We start from the raw sequence: 20,759 nt of genomic DNA, 5'->3' as shown, positions 1-20,759 counted from the left end.
AAATATGGAATATGCAACATGGAATAAGGAAACAGACATTTAAGTACTGTAAAGCACTGACAAATCATCCTACCACGATACTGCTAACAGAGGTGGGATGGCTTGGTCTTAGTTATTCAAGACGCAAAAAAGCGAGGCCACAAAACACAACCCAAAACTGAGAGACAGCTATATATTTACCTAAAGAACCTAAGATATGTGAACAAATGAATCTATTCAGGCCCAGTTTAGACAGTAAATAAATAAGACTGTGAACAGAGTCAGTATTCATATTAAATGCAAAGACCATATATAACATTATGTACATATGACAAAAACCTGGTACACAAATAACCATGCTCTGACAAATTATTTTCTTAATCTTTAAGTGCCAGATTTTGTGGGGCTTATAAATTAGCAAGTAGGCTATACCTACAGATGAAATGAGATACTGAAAATGTCTACAGAAGTCAAACAGACACATTAATTCATATTGTAAAAAATTGACATAATTTTAGAAAATTTTCGGCTGTTTTCTAATGGATCAATGACATTACTGTTTAACTGTAACATTAAAAAGTAATACTTATACGAAGGATATATATATATATATATATATATATATATATATATAAACAATTTAAAATGATTAAGTGTCCTTATAGGACAGGTTCTTTCTCTGAATACTCTTAGGCACCATTATCTCAAGTTTCATTCCTTCTTTTTTTTTTTTTAACTGTACATCCTATATTTATTACCAATAATCCAATCAGCTCCAGAATTGGGCACAGAAATTAAAACAAAAACTCACTGCACTACTTAGTAAAGCATAACTAGTACCTTTCATAAAAATGTACAAACTCTGTTAAAAATTTATTAAGCCTTCAGATGATAATGGCTTTAGATATTTATGATATGTATATTTAAAACTATATGTTAACTGATACAATGGAATATGATTTGAGGAAATGACTCAGCAAATGATTCCCAAAACACCCCTGTAAAGATTTCATAATCTGAAACAAACAGTAAGATGAAGTAATCAAATGTACCAAAAATAGCTTTCTAATAAATGCCTAAAGATATCTGTGAAAAATATCTTTAAAAGTGAGTTGGGAGATTATGGTAAATTATGTTTTTTCTTGCCACGTAGATGTAATTAAGTCCACTAGTCCCACCATTCATCAACATGGCGTTACAATGATTTAAAGGATCATTACTGTTTGTCCTTGGGTATTCAGTTGGCAAATGCCCAGAGACCTGAGGATGGGAGAATCACAGAGATTGAACTAAGAAGGTCAGACAAGGAACAGAACACAGGCAGACTCTAGCCATATACCCTGAAGCAAAGATAACTCAAAATCTACACCTCATTTAAATTGGTTTTTGGAGAGTGTGGTTGGTCAGAAATGGGAAACTAGATTTACTCTAAGCAATCACCAAATGTTTTAGTCCATCTACTTATGTGTTAATATACATACGGGCTATTATTCCATGTGCAGAGAATCAGGGCATGAAAGGGAAAGATGGAAACTATGCCATTAATGTACTGGTGCTAAAAAAGCATACCTTACAGCAAACTCCCTATGTATCCTGGGGAATTCTTAGTAAGCAGTAAAATCTGTTAGTGCAGCTAGGTATAAGATTGGGCCAGAAGGGTCTCAATACTACACAATTTCCTTTGCAACATCAGGGAAATGTGAAGCAGTAAAATTGACATTTATGTAAGACATCTCAAATATTTAGCAATGTTTCCAGCTGTAACCTACCAAGGACAGGAATCTTTCGAGATGTCTGGCGATTATAAATAAGCAAATTTCCTTTAACAGTTCCAACAGCCAGAAAACTTCCGATTTTTGACCAAAGAAGGAAAGACATTTGATCCCTGTAACATTAAGATGTAAATTACTAAATAATACACAAACATAACCTCTAAATAGTCTTTTTAAATAATATGTTGTGATTTTAACATTTGCTTAGAAGCTGAAGTATAAAATTACAACGATTCAGGAGAAAAGACAAGTGCTAAAGATATTCTAGAGAATCTGTAAGATGATTTTAGAGTGAGTTAGACTTTTCAAATAGAAATGTAACAAAAGAAAAAACCCATAGGACTATACAACACAAAGAATAAACTCTAATGCAAACTATGGAGTATACTTAATAGTACAATTATAATATTCTTTCAACAATTGTAACAAAGGTACCACACTAATGCAAAGTGTTAATAATGGGAAAGATATATGGAAAATGTATTTTCTACATAATTTTTCTGTAAACCTACTTTTCTAATAAAAATTCTTAATACAAATGTAAAATGAGTAGAATTTCAATTCAGTCATGATAGAACCTCAAATTTCATGAGATAATCCTTAATATATAAGTATTATTTTGTTCACTAATAACAGTTATAACTCTAAATATGGTGAAAAATTTTAATGGAAGATGAAGACTCGTGCTCTAAAAAGTTTAGGTCCCAATAACATGATGTATTAAATTGGAAAAGTCATTGGAATTCATGTTTTTAAAAAGGGCATTATCTTTTACAACTCTGCCACTATTAAGAGTGTCCCAAAAGCAGGTAGAGACCACTTTGCCCACCACAGGTTCTTATATGCATTCTATGACTCAGAATCAGAGTAAACAGTTCCCTGTCAAAGGGAATCAGGACTCCCTGGAGGGGAACTCATTCCATGTATTGGGTAAAGAAATCAAAATGGCTCAAGAACAGATGTTCTCTTAATCTGATCCCAGGACCAGCAGCATCAGCATTACCTAAGAACTTCTTAAAACTGCTAATACTCAAGCCCCACCAAGACTTACTGAATCAGAAATTATAGAGGTGAATTCAACAATCTATTTTTTAACAAGTCCTTCAACAAATTTTGATGCAGCTAAACTTTGAGAACCACAGATAGACCATACTACTGTTTTCAGAAAGCAAGGCTATTTTCAAGAATTTTAAGGGCAATGAGGAAAGGACAAAAAAAATAAACTTAAAGGATCTTCCTTTAGCTAACTTAGGAGAATCTGTGCATTAAAAATAATGTATTTAAATGAAACAAGGTGAGTTTGTGAAAGGTCATAAAACCATGATAATACTCAGAAGAGAAAAATATAAAGTATACAAAAGGAGCTGAAACAAAACGCTTTTTATTGTAATACATATATTTAACAGAAAATTTGCCATTTTAACCACTTGTAAGTGTACAGTTCAGTGGCATTAATTACTTTAATAATGTGGTACTACCATTACCGCTTTCCATTACTAAAACTTTTTCATTATCCAAAATAGAAACTCTTTACCCATACAGATTTTCCTGTGGCTATGTATTTGCATATTCTAGCTATTTCATATAAGTTAAATCACACATTATTTGTACTTTTGTGTATGTTTTATTTTACTCTACATGATGGCTTCAAGAGTCTTCCACATTGTAGCAAGCACTATAATTTTATTCTTTTTTAACTTTTTATTATAGTAATATACGTACAACTCAAAATTTCCCATTTTAACTACTTTCACATGTACAGTTCTATTAATTACATTCACAATATTTTGCTACCATCACCAATATCCATTATCCCAACTTTTCCATCACCTCAAACAGAAACTCTAACTCCATTAAATAACAACTCCCTCCAACCCCAGGCCCTGGTAACCTATAATCTAGTTTCTGTCTCCAGAAATTTGTCTTTTCTAGGTATTTCATATAAGCAAGATAATGTAATAGTTGTAGTTTTGTGTCTGGCTTATTTCACTAAACATGATGTCTTCAAGGTTCATTTATGTTATGGCATGCATCAGAACTTCATTTCTTTATATGACTGATCGGATTCTATTCTGTTTATCACATTTTGTTCACCCATTCATCTGTTCATGGACTTTTGGATTGTGTCTACCTTTTGGCCATTGTACAGTGTACAAGTATCTGATTGAGCCCATGCTTTCAATGCTTTGGGAGTATATATATACTGGTCATATGATAATTCTATGTTTAAATTTTTTAGTAACTGTTTTCCACAGTGTTTACACCATTTAACATTCCCATTAGCATGTATGAGAGTTCCAATTTCTCCACATTTTAACCTGTACTTGTTATTTTCTATTGTTTTAAATAATGGCCATGTTAGTGGGTGTGAAAGTGTTATCACTGTGGTTTTGACTTGCATTTCCCAAATAACTCATGAGATTGAGGATCTTTACATATGCTTATTGGCACTGGTATATCTTCTTTGGAGAAATCTTTGCCCAGTTTTTAATTGGGTTGATTGTCTTCTTGTTGTTAAGCTGTAGGAGGTTTTTATATACTCTGTATATTAAACCTTTATCAAATATACGATTTCCAAATTTACTTAATTGTAATAATTAAAGGAATATTAATATACCATGATGCTAGGTTTCTTCTATTCAATATATATTGCATAAAAGATAAATATGCATTTTTCTCATATTTTTAAGAAGGAAGTGGTGGCAGCAATAAGAACGTGTGTCTCAGATCTCTGATTAAAAGTGTATAACTGACCAAGGGCCCCAGCTGCTAGGCTCTGGAATTCATCAACTTAATTATGCTGGGCTGATCCAACAGACGCCTGAGTGCAGCAGGGAAACCATGCAGGCCCATTCCTGAGAGATGCAGGACTCCTCTGGTAAGTGACTGGCTAAAATATTCCTCACTGGCCTATCTGAACTTTCTTAGAGCTGCGCTGTAGTCTAAAACATTTCTACCCAATTTTTCTTCCTGCTCCCTCTCCTTCACAACGATCAGGCCTGCATCGTAGTCTAGTGGCTCTTCTATCCTTTTCCACATCCCCCTCTACTTTCTCTCACAGCATTTCTCATATAATTCTCTTACACATTTAATCCTATCTTGGTCTTCACTTCTCAGAAAAGGTGAAAGATTGTAAGGGAGCTAAGACAGGAAGAGAAAAAGAAGAGCTGTATAACAAAAACAGGAGGATCTTATCTGTAATAGTCATATAGAATAAAACTAGTGGTAGTCCATCCCATAGTTTATCAGCAGTCAGCACAACAACCAACTTAATTTTACCTTAATGGTGATTACAATAACATTAACTCTCTTAACTAGGGTCTTAATTCTGTGCCTGGCCACAATGTACACTTAAACATCACTACAATCTTAAAATGACATGAAGAAATGGACTTTCTAGTAAGACAGACAGACAGCTGGAAGCAGAGAAGTACCAGCAGAAACACCTGGGGATTCATTATATATTTTCTTCTGAGTAAGGATCTGGTCTCACTGATGCTGAATTTGGTACAAGAAACAGTGTTTAATGTTTATAAACGTCCCCGCAAACAGGCATAGAGAGTGTGTAAACTCTTCATAAAAAATTATGTAAATCCAAAGTACAAAAGAAAAGAGCAAGAAAAGGTTCTTAGATCTAGGAAGACATTTCCTTGGTCAGGAAATATCACCTGTAGTCATGTTCCCTATGAGACACACTGGAGGATAATGGGAAACTGTACTAAAATGGGTGATGTCTGGCCCTGCTCCACAAGGCCACTTTGTTTCCCCTAGTATCAGTTACCACTTGGTCAATAATTTGGATATTTATAGGCCATCCTTATAGTATGTGTGTAATCACTTCCTGCCCACCTGTGGCCACATGGAGCCACCAGGCAGATATTATAATTATACCCATTTTATATAGATCAAGAAACCGAGGCTTAGAGAGGATAAGCAAATTTTCTAAGGTCAAAATTGCAAACATTTACTTTAAATATTGACAAGTTTTTCTTTTCCATATGATCAACTGGTTTCTATTTTATTGGAGTTCTTTAACTTACTCTGTGTGTCCAGGGATTTTTCCACTTGGGGCCTGCCCCAGTCTTCTGCTTCCCTCCCTCAGATATCTTTTGAGGAATCGAGTGGATACTGGTATTGTAATGGGGCATGCTCTTTTCTCTGGGATGACATGTTATGAAGAATGATGTAAGAATAAAGCTACCAGTAGCCACGAAGAAGATCTGACAGAGTGAAATTAATAAAGAGAAAAGAGCCAAGAGATGGAGAAAGACACAGTTCTGATTGTATCATTTGAACCCCCAGATCTAGCCACACTTGTAGCTAATACCATCTCTACTTTCCTAACTACATTTTGTTTCATGTCTGGACTTAAAAAAAAATTAAAGCAATCTTATTGAGATATGTTCACACATCATACAATCCATCCAAAATATACAATCAATGGCTCACAGTATAACTATACAGCTATGCATTCATCACCACAATCAATTTCAGAGCATTTCCAGTATTCCAAAAAAAAAAAAGACATAAGAATGAAAAGGAAACCCCAAAACATTCCATACTCCTTTTCTCCTCCTATTATTTTTTAACAGTTTTCCTCACAATACATCCTAAGTGTACAATCAATGGCTGTCTGTATAATCACAGGGTTATGCATTCACCGATATAGTTGATATGAGAACATTCTCATTCCTTACAAAGAAGAAATTTTACAAAGAAAAAAATCCCATACACCTTATATTCCCCTATTATTAACACTTAGCTTTAGTACAGTGCCTCTGTTACAATTAATGAAAGAATATTATAATGTTAATGTTAACTACAGACCAAAGCTTACATTAATTTTATTTTTCCCCATATACCATACCCTATTAACACTTTATAATAGTTATATACTTTGTTCTAGTTCATGTAAGAACTTTCTTATATTTATACAATTAACCACCATCACTGTCCATTCTAAGTTATACAGTCCCAGTGATTATCCTCTGGCTTTTCTTCTGATGATATATGATTCTAGCCTTTCTCTTTCAACCATACTTGTATACTCAGCTTTATTCATTGCATTTACAGTATTGTGCTATCCATTTCCAAACCTTTACAGTGAACTTATTGAACATTCTGTACTCTTTAAGCATTGATTGCCCAATCTCTGCCCTCTTTCTATCTCCTGATAATTTATGCTTTTAATTTGAACTCTCAGAATTTACTCATTATAGTTAGTTCATATTAGTGAGACCATACAATATTCGTCCTTTTCTTTCTGGCTTATTTCATTTAACATAATGTTTAACATAATTCACCTCGTTGCATGTCTCACAACTTCATTTCTTTCAGCAGCCACACAATATTACATCATATGTATACACAATTGGCCCTCTGCTCATCAGTTGCTAGACCCTTGGGCTGCCGCCTCCATCCACTGTCAATTATGAATAATGCTGCTATATACATTGGTGTGCAAATGTCTATTTATGTCCCTACTTTCAGTTCTTCAAATATATACCCAGTAATGGGATTGCTAGACAATATGGCAATTTTATATTTAGCCTCCTGAGAACTGCCACACTGCCCTCTAGAGGGGCTATACAATTTTACTTTCAACCAACAGTGAATAGGAATAGTTCTTTTTTCACATCTCCTCCAGCACTTGCAGCTTTCTGTTTATATTTATCAACAGTTTATTCACACAACATACAATCCTTTCTAAGTGTACAATCAATGGCTCTGGTATTGTAACACAGTTATGCATCCACTACCACAATCTACATGAGAACATTACCATAATTCCAAAAAGAAAGAAGGGGAAAAAAAATCCCATACTCTCCCTTATACTTCCCTCTTAACTACATTTAGCTTTGGTATATTGCCTTTGTTACAATTAATGAAAGAATATTACACTGTTATTAACAACAGACTAGTTTGCCTTAACTGTATTTTTTCCATAAACCATCCCATTTTTAATACCTTGTAATAGTGGCATACATTTGTTCTCATTCATGTACAAACTTTCTCATATTTGTATAATTAAACACTGTCATTGTCCACTCTAGGTTTTGCTAAGTTATACAGTCCTAATTTTTATCTTTGTCTTACCTTCTGGTAACATACAGAACTTTAGCCTTCGTTTTTCAACCATAATCACACTTAGTTTTGTTAATTACACTCACAGTATGGTGCTACCATCACAAAGTATTGTGCTACCCATTTCTGAACCTTTATAGTCAACCTTATTGAACATTCTATATTCTTTAAGCATTGATTGCCCAATCTCTGCCGTCTTTCTATCTCCTGATAACATGTGCTTTCTAATTTAATTCTCAGTTTGCTCATCATAGTTAGCTCATATTAGTGAGACCATACAGTATTTGTCCTTTGTTTCTGGCTTATTTCACTCAACATAATGTCCTCAAGGTTCATCCACATTATTGCATGCACTGTGATTTTATTGTCTTAAAGCCACATAATATTCCATGGCATTTATATACAATTTGTTTATTCCCTCATCAGTTGATGGACATTTGGGCTGTTTTCATCTACTGGCAATTGTGAATAATGCTGTTATAGACACTGATATGCAAATGTCTGTCCATAACCCTGCTTTCAGCACCTCTGAGTATATACCTAGTAATGGATAATACGGGAGTCCTTCATGAGGAATTACCAAACTGCCTTCCAAAGCAGCTACACCATTCTACATTCCTATCAACAGAACATAAGTACCTATTTTCCACATCCTCTCCAGCACTTGAAGTTTTCTGTTTCTTCGATAATGGCATTCTAGTAGATATGAGACGGTACTTCAATGTTATTTTGATTTGCATTTCCCTGATAGCCAGTGAAGTTGGGCATCTTTTTGTATGTTTTTGAACCATTTGTATTTCCTCTTTGGAAAAGCGTCTATGCATGTCTTTTGACCATTTTTTTACTGGGTTGTCTTTTGCTATTGAATTGTATGATCTCTTTATATATTCTGGATGTATATATAAAGAAACCACCCTTATCAGATATGTGGTTTCTGAATAGTGTCTCCCATTGAGTAGGTTGCTTTTTTTTTCTTCAGCTGTTGGTAATAGCTGCTCACAGAATTTTTTTTTTATTTAACTTTTTTTATTGTGAAATATAACATATATATAAAAGAGCAACAAGTTTCCAAGTACATTTTAGCAAGCAGTTATAGAACAGATTTTCAAGTTTAACATGGGTTATAGTTTCATGATTTTTTATTTTTTCTCCTAGCTGTTCCAAGACAGTGGAGACCAACAGAAATACAATGATTAAGCAGTCATAACTCATTTATTAAATCCTATCTTCTTTGTTATACTCCTCCTCTTTAAATAGTATATATTCATAAAAGCAATAAATTTCAATGTACATCACACCAATTAGTTGTAGAACAAATTTCAGAGTTTCGTATAGGTTACAATTCCACAATTTTGGGTTTGTATTTCTCGCTGCTCTGGGTACTGGAGGCTAAAAGAAATATCACTATAATGATTCAGAACTCACTCATTTGTTAAACCTTACCTTCTCTGTGTAACTCCATCATCACCTTTGATTTTTCTCCCACTCTTTAGGGGTATTTGGGCTATGCCCACTGTAACTTTTTCATACTGGAAGGGGCTGCTGATGATATGGGTAGGGGGATGGAACTAGGTGATATTCTGGAAGGGCTGGACCTTCTGCATTTCAGGACTTCTCTGGTCAAGGGATCCATCTGGAGGTTGTAGGTTTTGGAAAGTTACCCTACTGCAAAGTTACCTTTGCAGAATCTTATATAATACTCTAGGTGTTCCTTAGGATTGGTAGGAATGGCTTTGGTTGGGGTTTGGCAAGTTATGACATGCGGCAATGTCTAACAAGCATGCATAAGAGTGACCTCCAGTGTATCCTCTTGACTCTAATCGAACACTCTCAGCCACTGATAGCTTATTTGTTACATTTCTTTTCCCCCTTTTTGTTGGGATGACATTGCTGATTCCATGGTGCCAGGGTCACACTCATTCCTGGGAGTCATCTTCCACACTGCCAGGGAGACTTTCATCCTTGGATGTCATGTCCCACGTAGGGGGGAGGGCAATAGTTTCATTTGCAGAGTTGGGCTTAGAGAGAGAAAGGCCACATTTGAGTAACAAAAGAGGTCCTCCAGAGGCAACTCTTAGGCATACCTCCAGGTAGGCTAAGCTTCTCTGCTGTATACATAAGCTTCGCAAGAGCAAGCAAGCCTTAAAATCAAGGGCTTGGCCTATTCATTTGGGTGTCCCTAATGTTTGATACAGTATCCAAGGTTTCCCCAGTGGTAAAGTTCAATAGCTCCAAAACTTTTCTCCCATCTCTCAAGAGACTTTGCCAGTACTTTTTGATTATCTGTTTAATATATTCTGGGATGTTTCCAGGCATTACATTAAGTTATACAAGATTAAAGGCTCTCATTCCTATTCTGGCTCCCTGTGTTTGGATTGTTTAAATGAGCTATCCAGACAGGGTGAGTCAGATTATGTGCTACAGAAAATTTAGGTTCTGGACATAATAAAACTTTCTTCCTTTGGTCTCAAAGAGTAGGTGAAGTTCTAAAATACGGGCAATGTCTTCCCTACTCCTGTATTCTGAATTTCCTTAATCCTGACCTGACTGGCTTCACTCTTACCTCTAAATACCAAGTTATGCATATATAAAACACTCTCTCAAAATTCATAAATAACAATTACTACTCTGGATTAAATGTGACTGCTATACGAGTTTACAATCTAGGCCCCGGTTTTTTATCAGTTTTCTTATAAGTATTTTCTAAATGAGATCATACAATATTTGCTCTTTTGTTTCTGGCTTATTGTGCCTCACCAAATGTCCCACAGGTTCACTCACATGTTTCATGTCTCATAACTTTGTTCCTTTTTGTAGCAGCACTGTATTCAATCACATGTTTACATCATTGTTGGCCGATCTACTTTTCAGTCAGTGCATCTTTCAGTCACCTCCATCTACTGGGCCTCATGTATAAAGTCCAAAGTCAAGAGTCCATCCGCACTCTCAATTTTAGATAATTTCATTGTTTCAAAGAGAAAAATAGCCAATAAACACACCCTCACTGAACAGAAAATCTAAACCTTCCCCCTAATTCTTGTCCCTCCCCCCCAGTATGTACCCATAGTATTGCTGTGGTACTGTTGATGTTCTCCTGTTATATATAGCTCATAGCATGCAATAGCAGTTTTTCCCTTATACCCCTAAATTATACACTCTTTACACAAGATTCATACCTTTGAGTAGTTCATGTAAGAAATTATACATATTTGTAGTATTAATTGGTGGGACACATGAGCCTATACAATCCCTTTCAATCATGTTCACTTTCAGTATGGTAATATTATATATAGATCCATTAGTGTACCGGGGTAGGCTGCCTTTTAGCTTTCTTGACAACGTACTTTGATGCACAAAAGTTTGAGGAGATTCCACTTATCTATTTCTTCTTTCATTGCCTGTGCTTTGGGTGTAAGGTCTAGGGAACTACCTCTGATAACAAGATCCTTAAGATATTTCCCTATGTTTTCTTCTAAGAGTTTTATGGTCTTAGCTCTAATGTTTAAGGTCTTTGATCATTTTGAGTTATTTTTTTGTATAAGGTGTGAGACAGGGGTCTTCTTTCATTCTTTTACATATGGATATCTAGTTTTCCAAGCACTAGTTGTTGAAGAAGCTGCTCTGTCTCAGCTGAATGGATTTGGCTGCCTTCTCAAAAATCAACTGTCCATAGATGAGAGGGTCTATTTCTGAACTCTCTTATTGATTTGTTGGTTGGAATATCTATCTTTACGCTAGTACCATGTTGTTTTGACCACTATAGCTTTGTAATATGATTTAAAGTTAGATATGTGAGACTGCCAACTTTATTTTTCTTTCTCAAGATGCTTATTCAGGGTACCCTGCCATTCCAAATAAATTTGATTTTTGTCTTTTTCTACTTCTGCAAAGTAAATTATTGGGATTTTGACTGGGATTGCACTGAATCTATAAGTCATTCTGAATAGAACTGACATATTAATTAAGTCTTCCAACACATTTATTTAGGTCTTCCTTAACTTTTAATAATGTTTTTTAGTTTTCTTTGTATTGGTCTTCTATGTCCTTAAGTTAAATTTATTCTTAAAATACTTTATTTTTTTGGTTGCTATTGTAAATGAAATTTTTTTCCTGATTCCCTCCTCAGATTGTCCACTACTAGTGTGTAGAAGCACTACTGAGTTTTTGCATGTTGATCCTGTATCCTGCTACTTTGTGGAATTTGTTTATTAGCTCTGGTAGCTCTGTTGAGTTTGGGGGATTTACTACAGAGAGGATCATATCATCTGAAAAAGTGAATATTTTACTACTTCTTTTCCAATTTGAATTATTTTTATTACTTTTTATTGTCTAATTGCTCTAGCCAGAACTTCCAGCACAATATTGAATAACAATGGTGACTGCGGGCATACTTGTCTTGTCCAGATCTTAGAGGGAAGCTTTCACCACTGAGGGTGGTGTTAGCTGTGGGGTTTTCATATATGCCTTTTACCATGCTGAGAAGTTTCCTTCTATTCCTACCTTTTGAAATGATTTGGTCAAGAAAGGATGCTGAACTTTGTCAAATGCCTTTTTTACATCAATCAAGATGATCATGTGGTTTTTCCTCTTTGCTTTATTGAGATGACATATTACATTAACTGATGTTCCTGTGTTGCACCACCCTTGCATACCTGGAGAAAAACCCACTTTGTTGTGATGTATAATTATTTTGATGTGCTGTTGGATTCGATTTGTTGAGGATTTCTGCAACTATATTCATAAGAGATTTTCTGTTATTTTCTTTTATTGTAGTCTCTTTGTTTGGCTTTGGTATCAGGGTAATGTTGGCTTTATAGAATGAGTTAGGTAATGTTTCCTCTTCTTCAATTTTTTTGAAGAGTTTGAGTAGGATCAGTACTAATTCTTCCTGTAATGCTTGGTAGAAGTTACATGTGAAGCCATCTGGTCCTGGACTTTTTTCTTAGGAGGTTTATGATAACCGATTCAATCTCTTTACTTGTGATTGGTTTGTTGAGATCTTCTATTTCTTCTTTAGTAAGTGTAGGTTGTCCATGTGTTTCTAGGAACTAGTCCATTTTGATTAACTTGTCTAGTCTGTTGACATACAACTGTTCATAGTATCCTAGTATCCTCTCATTATCTCTCATTTCTGTGGGGCCAGTAGTAATATTTTACCTTTCATTTCTGATTTTATTTTATATTTGTTTGCATCCTCTCTTTTTTCTTTGCCAGTCTAGTTAAGGATTGTGCTGGCTGAATCTATTATGTGCCTCCAGAGAAGACATGTTTTAACCCTGATCCAATCTTGTAGGGGCAGTTGTTTGTTTTAATCCTGATTCAATGCTGTAATGCAGAAACTTTTGATTATCTCCACGGATGTGGCATGCCCAATTGGAGAGTGATCTTTTGATTAGATGGAGATGTGACTCCACCCATTTCAAGTGGGTCCTGATTAGTTTACTGGAGTCCTTTAAAAGAGGAAACATTTTGGAAAGCGCTTAGAACAGACATGCCCAGTGGAATCGAATAGGGTGTTCAGATATAGACACATGGAGGTTTGGAGATACTTGGAGCCCAGCAAACATTGCTGTGTGCCTTCCCATGAGGTGTTAAGTAAGCCAGAACCTGGAGAAAGCCAAGGGAAGCCAACGCATGAAAGTGAGCCCTGGAGAAGCAAAGTGAGGAACCCCCGCAGGAGCAGAGGCTGAAAGCAATGGAGCTCAGGAACAAGGGACCAGCTGATGTCAGCCACATGCCTTCCCTGCTGACAGAATTGTTTCAGACCCATTGGCCTCTCTTGAATTAAGGTATCCCTTCCTGGATACTTTTTAGACATTTTCATAGGCTTAGAACTCTAAACTTGTAACTTATTAAATTTTTAAGCCTTTCCACTTCTGGTATATTGCATTCTGGCAGCTTAACAAACTAATACAAAGGTCCATCAATTTTATTGATTTTTCTCAAAGAGCCAATTTCGGGTTTTGTTGATTCTCTATTACTTTCATGCTCTCAATTTCATTTATTTCTGCTCTAAGTTACTTCTCTCCTTCTGCTTCCTTTGGAGTTAGTTTGTTGTTCATTTTCTAGTTCCTCTATGTGTGCAGTTAAGTCCTTGATTTTTGCTCCCTCTTCTTTTTTAATATAGTACCTCAGAACTATAAATTTCACTCTCAGCACTGCCTTTGCTGCATTCCATAAGTTCTGATATGTTGTGTTCTCATTTTCATTTGCCTCAAGACATTATTTCTCTTTTAATTTCTTCCTTGACCCACTAGTTGTTCATGTGTGTTGTTTAGCCTAGTGTGTGAATTTTCCAGCCATCTGCCTGATACTGATTCCCAGCTCCATTCCATTAGGATCTGAGAAAAGTGTTTTGCATAATTTCAATCTTTTTAAAATTTATTGAGACCTGCTTTTTGTCTCAACATGTGGTCTGTCTTGGAGAAAGATCCACAAGCACTTGAGAAGAATGGATACCCTGCTGTTGTGGGATGCAATGTTCCATACATGTCTGCTAAGTTTAATTTATTTATCATGTTATTCAAGATCTCTGTTTCCTTATTGATCCTCTGTCTAGATGTTCTGCCTATTGCTGACAGTTGCCAACTATTACTGTGAAGTGTGTTTTTTTCCCTTCAGTGTTGCCTCACATATTTTCAAGTACTCTGGTTAGGTGCATAAATATTCATAATTGTTATTTTTTCTTGATGAATTGTCCTTTTTATTAATACACAGTGCCCTTCTTTGTCTCTTTTAACTGTTTTACATTTAAAATTGTCTGATATTAACATAGCTACCCCTGTTTTTTCTGGTTGCTGTTTGTATCAAGCATCTTTTTCCAACTTTTCACTTTCAACCTATTTTTGTTCTTGGCTCTAAAATGAGTCTCTTGAAGACACCACATAAAAGGATCCTGTTTTCTTATCCATTCTGAGAGTCTATATCTTTTGACTGGGGAGTTTAATCCATTAACATTTAATATTATTATTGTAAAGGCAGTATTTTCTTCTATCATTCTGTCCTTTGGATTTTATATGCCATAACTTATTTTTTTTTATAATTGGGTTATTTGTTCTTTTATTTTTAACTTTTTTTTTTACTGTAAGTATAACATACATACAAAGCAAAGAAATAAAAAAGCAATAGTTTTCAAAGCATGCTTCAAAAAGTGGTTACAGGATAGATCCCGAGTTTCTCATGGGCTACTAATACAATCTTCTCATATTTTTCCTTCCAGCTGCTCTGGAATATAGGAGGCTAGAGGGCTTAAATACTTTCTTATAATGACAATCGACTTTTTTCCTTCTTTTTTTGTGAACAATAACATACATATAAAAAAAGAGCTATAAATTTCCAAGCACAGCATCACAATTAGTTATAGAACATATTTCAGACTTTTACATGGGTTACAATTTCACAATTTTAGGTTTTTACTTCTAGCAGCTCTAAAACACTGGAGACTAAAAGAGATAGCAATTTAATGATTCAGCACTCATATTCATTTAAGTCCTATCTTCTATGTATAATTCCACCATCACCTTTGATCTTTCCATACCTCTCATTGGGGTTGTTTGGGCTATAACAATTTTAAATTTTTTATATTGGAAGGGTCTGTCACTGATATGGGGTAGGGAGATGAAATTATCTGATGTTCTGGAGAGGTTGGGCTAGAGGTTTAGGATTTATCTGGACCAGGGGCCCATCTGGAGGTTGCAGGTTCCTGGCAGGTTACTATAGTGTCTGGAACCCTTGTGGAATCTTATAAATTGCCCTAGGTATTCTTTAGGATTGGCTGGAATGGTCCTGGTTGGGGGTTGGCAGGTTATAATAGGTAGCAAGGTCTACCTGAAGCTTGCATAAGAGCAACCTCCAGAGTGGCCTCTCAACTCTATTTGAACTCTCTCTGCCACTGATACTTTATTAATTACACTTCTTTTCCCCCATTTGGTCAGGATGTAATTGTGGATCCCAGGGTGCCAGGTCTGGATTCATCCCTGGGAGTCCTCTCCCATGTTGCCAGGGAGATTTTCACCACTGGATGCCATGTCCCACGTAGGGGGGATGGCAATGATTTCCCTTGCAGATTTGGGTTAGAGAGAGTGAGGCCACATCTGAGCAACAACAAAAGAGGTCCTCCAGAAGACTACCTATAGGCATGCCTTAGAGTTACTAAGTGTCTATGCTACCCACATAAGCTTCACAAGAGTAAGCCTCATGATCAAGGGCATGCCATAACTAATTTTTACTTTTTACTCTTTTTGCTAGCCTTACTGATAATTTTCATTTCTACATTCTCCTCCAAACCTTTCTCTCCTATCTTTTCCTATCAGCCTATAGCATTCCCTTTAGTATGCAGGTCTCCTGTTTATGAACTCAGTGTTGCTTATCTATAAATATTTTAAACTCCTCTCATTTTTTTTTTTTTTTTTTTTTTTTAAAGAGAGAGGGAGGAAGGGAAGGAAAGACAGAGAAGGAAGGAAGGATGGAAGGAAGGAAGGGAGGAAGAAAGGGAAACATCTTTAAACATTTTCTTGTTTTATTATATTTTGTTTGTTTGTTTGTTTTTTTTACATGGGCTGGGGCCGGGAATCGAACCGGGGTCCTCCGGCATGGCAGGCAAGCACTCTTGCCCGCTGAGCCACCGCGGCCCGCCCTCCTCTCATTTTTGAAGGACAATTTTGCCAGATTCAGAATTCTTGGCTGGTAGTTTTTGCCTTTCAGTAGCTTAAATATGTCATACCACTGCCTTCTCACCTCCATAGTTTCTGCTGAGAAAGCTGCACTTAGTCTTATCAAGCTTCCACATTTTTCTCTTGCTTTCAGAGTTCTCTCTGTTTTTGGCATTTGACAATCTGATTAGTAGATATCTTGGAGTAGGTCTATTTGGATCTATTTCGTTTGGGATATGATACACATCTTAAACATGAAATTTCATGTCTTTCATAAGAGTTGGGAAATTTTTGCCCATTATTTCCTCAATTATCCTTTCTGCACCTTTTCCCTTATCTTCTCCTTGGGATACCCATAACACATGCATTCATGTTCTTCAAGTTGTTGTTCAATTTCTTGAGACTTTACTCAAATTTTTCCATTCTTCTCCCTATCAGTTCTTTTGTATGTAAGATTTCAGATGTTTTGTCCTCTAGTTCACCAATTCATTCTCCTGCCTCCTCAGATCTGCTCTTCTCTCCATTGTATTTTTCATCTCTTCTATTGTGCACTTCATTTCCATAAGTTCCATAAGTTCTATTATTATTAATATTTTGCTAGTTTCTGAGTTTCATCTTTTTTTCATATTTTCCTTGAACTCATTGATTTAGAAGGTTTATGTAAACTTAATAATCAATTGTTTCAACTCCCATATCCTGTCTGAAGTTTTAGTTTGTTCCTCTGACTAGGCCACATCTTTTTGCTTCCTACTGTGACTCATGATTTTTTTGCTGATGTCTAGGCATCTGATTTTTTTATTTATTCAGAAGATTATTCTCTCTTACCTAGGACTTTCTTTTTGATTGGCTTTGTGCTCTGCTTTTTGATATTTTGCTCAACCTGTCTAGACCTTCAGCATAGATTCTGTTTAGCTAATCAATGTTTTTTCAGCGCTTATTTTTCTGAGGCTTTCTCTGCATATATGCAATGGTTTTTGATATTGTCCTTTTTTGTGCAGTTGTTTGTCCTCAGGAAAAAGCTTTCTCTTCCCTATTCTTCCTCAGGGAATGTTAATCTGCTGGGTTTTTTGTTTGGTTGTTTTGTTTTGCTTTTTGCCTCTTGATGCTTTTAGTACTTTCAATACCAACTTTTACCTGGAGGGATTATTCCGGGAGAAGGATCGCCCCGAGAGGTTCTAACCCACTCAGTTTTTACCAGAAAAAACAGACCCAGGACTCATGAAGGAGATGTAGTTCAGTATCAAAGTTCGCTGGGGAGGAGACCAGCAGGGTGCTAGTTTTTCCTATGAAGCCTCCTGATTCTGTGCTTTTCCTGACCTGCCCAACAGATGGTGCTGTTCAGCCTACTGGTCCTCATAACCCTAGAGTGGTACTGTGCCTTTAATTCTCAGCAGACCCTGCCCCTGTGAGGGGCCTGGTTGAGACAGATGAGCTCTTTGCTAAGATTCATCAGTCTAGCATTTTAACTCATTTCTGGCTAGTGTATGACATGCATCTGGTCTCTGAAGTCCCCCAAATAGTTGTTTCAGACAGTTACTGGAGATTTATAGCTACCCTAGAGGGCAGACTAAACCCTACAACTCCCTCTTAGTCCCCATCTTAGACTAGCACCCTTTTTTTTAAAATTCATCATCATGATCATTTTTTAGAACATGTGCATCAACTCAGAAAAAGAAATAAAAAGAAAACAGAAAAAAATCATACATACCATAACCCTTACCTCTCCCTTTCATTGATCACTAGTATTTCTACTAAATAAATCTACTGAATTTATTTTAACATATGTTCCCGCTATTATTTATTTTTATTCTGTATGTTTAACTCGTATGTCCATAAGGTAGATAAAGGGAGCATAAGACACAAGGTTTCACAATCACACAGTCACATTGCAAAAACTATATCATTATACAATCATCTTCAAGAAACATGGCTACTGGAACACAACTCTACATTCTCAGGCAGTTCCCTCCAGCCTCTCTATTACAGCTTGACTAACAAAGTGATATCTATTTAATATGTAAGAATAACCTCCAGGATAACATCTCGACTCTGTTTGGAATCTCTCAGCCATTGACACTTTATTTGTCTCATTTTGCCCTTCCCCCTTTTGGTTGAGAAGGGTTTCTCAATCCCTTGATGCTGAGTACAGGCTCATTCTAGGATTTCTGTCCCAGGTTGCCAGGAAGGTCCATACCTCTGGGAGTCACATTCAGCTTCATTCAGTTCCAACATTATTGTATTATAGTTAGGTAGTATTGTGCTATCCATTTCTCAATTTTTACAAATTCAGCTCCAATTACCCAATATCTTCCCTATTTCTATCTCCTGATGGTTTCTGTTACCAACTGAAATTCTCCAAGTTTATTCACTAATGTCAGTTCATATCAGTGAGACCATATAGTATTTGTCCTTTTGTTTCTGGCTAATCTCACTCAGCATAATGTCCTTAACGTCCATCTATGTTGTTACATACTTCATAACTTTATTCTGTCTTACAGTGCATAATATTCCATTGTATGTATACACCAAGGCTTGTATAGCCACTTGTCTGTTGATGGACATTTGAGCTGTTTTCATCTTTTGGCAATTGTAAATAATGCTGCTATACACATTGGTGTGCAAATGTCCATTTGTGTTCTTGCCCTCATGTCCTCTGAGTAGATACCTAGCAATGGTACTGCCGGGTCATATGGCAATTCTATACTTAGCTTCCTGAGGAACCGCCAAACTGCCTTCCACAGCAGTTGTACCATTTGACATTCCCACCAACAGTGATAAGTATGCCTCCTTCTCTACATCCTCTCCAGCACTTGTCATTTTCTGTTTTATTGATACTAGCCATTCTGGTGGGTGTGAGACGATATCTCACTGTGGTTTTGATTTGCATTTCCCTAATAGCCAGGGAAGTTGAGCATCTTTTCATGTGCCTTTTGGCCATTTGTATTTCCTCTTCTGAGAAGCGTCTGATCATGCTTTCGTCCATTTTGTAATTGGGCTGTCTGTTTTTTTGTTGTTGAGTTGAACAATCTCTTTATATATTCTGGATACTAGACCTTTACTGATATATTGTTCCCAAACACTGTCTTTCATTGTGTAGGCTGTCTTTTCACTTTCTTGATGAAGTTCTTTGATGCACAAAAGTGTTTAATTTTGAGGAGTTTCCATTTATTTATTTATTTCTTCAATGCTCATGCTTTGGGTATAAAGTTTAGGAAACCGCCTTCGATTATAAGATTTATAAGATATTTCCCTACATTTTCTTCTAAAAGCTTTATGGTCTTAGATCTAATGTTTAGGTCTTTGATCGATTTTGAGTTAATTTTTGTATAGGGTGTGAGATATGGATCCTCTTTCATTCTTTTGCATGTGGATATCCAGTTCTCTAGGCACCATTTACTGAAGAGACTGTTTTGTCCCAAGTGAGTTGGCTTGACTGCCTTATCAAAGATCAATTGTTCATAGATGAGAGGGTCTATATCTGAACACTCTATTCGATTCCACTGGGCAGTATTATATCTATCTTTATGCCAGTACCATGCTGTTTTGTCCTGTGTAGCGTCATAATATGCCTTAAAGTCAGGTAGCATGAGACCTCCGACTTCATTTTTCTTTCTCAGGATATTTGAGCTATTCTGGGTACCCTGCCCTTCCAGATAAATTTGGTTACTGGTTTTTCTATTTCTGAAAAGTAAGTTTTTTGGATTTTAATTGGTATTGCATTTAATCTGTAAATCAATTTAGGTAGAACTGACATCTTAACTATGTTTAGTCTTCTAATTCATGAACATGGTATGACCTTCCATTTATTTAGGTCTTTTGTGATTTCTTGTTGTTTTCTTTCTACAAGTCTTTTGTATCTTTAGTTAAATTTATTCCTAAGTATTTTATTCTTTTGGTTGCAATGGTAAATAGATTTTTTTCTCTTGATTTCCCCTTCACATTGTTCATTACTAGTGTATAGAAACACTACAGATTTCTGAGTGTTGATCTTGTAACCTGCCACTTTGCTGTACTCATTTATTAGCTCTAGCAGTTTTGCTGTGGATTTTTCAGGTTTTGTGACATATAGATTCAAATCACCTGCAAACAGTGCGAGTTTTACTTCTTCCTTTGCAATTTTGTTGCCTTGTATTTCTTTTTCTTGTCTAATTGCTCTGGCTAGAATTTCCAACACAATTTTGAATAACAATGGTGACAGTGGACATCCTTGTCTTGTTCCTGATCTTAGGGGGAAAGTTTTCAGTTTTTCCTCATCGAGGATGATGTTAGCTGT

The 20,759-nt window shown here is 35.9% G+C and overlaps 1 protein-coding gene across 9 annotated transcripts in view; it reads right to left on the bottom strand.

Moving 5' to 3' along the window:
* WDR19 (WD repeat domain 19) overlaps positions 1-20,759 on the bottom strand; it is a 202,483-nt gene that overhangs the window by 148,467 nt on the left and 33,257 nt on the right. For 7 of the 9 annotated variants that reach the window (XR_013165826.1, XM_077136609.1, XM_077136612.1 and 4 more), the window contains exon 5: positions 1,749-1,864. The exons of the other annotated variants lie outside the window; for them this stretch is intronic. Coding sequence is in view for 6 of the 7 variants with exons in the window: in XM_077136609.1 (XP_076992724.1) it covers positions 1,749-1,864 (116 nt within the window). In the remaining variant the exon portion in view is untranslated. The remainder of the gene's footprint in view (positions 1-1,748; positions 1,865-20,759) is intronic. 9 annotated transcript variants of the gene reach the window in all.

The sequence above is a fragment of the Tamandua tetradactyla genome, chromosome 19 (assembly GCF_023851605.1).
Source record: "Tamandua tetradactyla isolate mTamTet1 chromosome 19, mTamTet1.pri, whole genome shotgun sequence".
NCBI classification, from domain to species: Eukaryota; Metazoa; Chordata; class Mammalia; order Pilosa; family Myrmecophagidae; genus Tamandua; species Tamandua tetradactyla.
The sequence above is the reverse complement of the archived record's forward strand: the minus strand, read 5'-3'. Positions and strand labels throughout refer to the sequence as shown.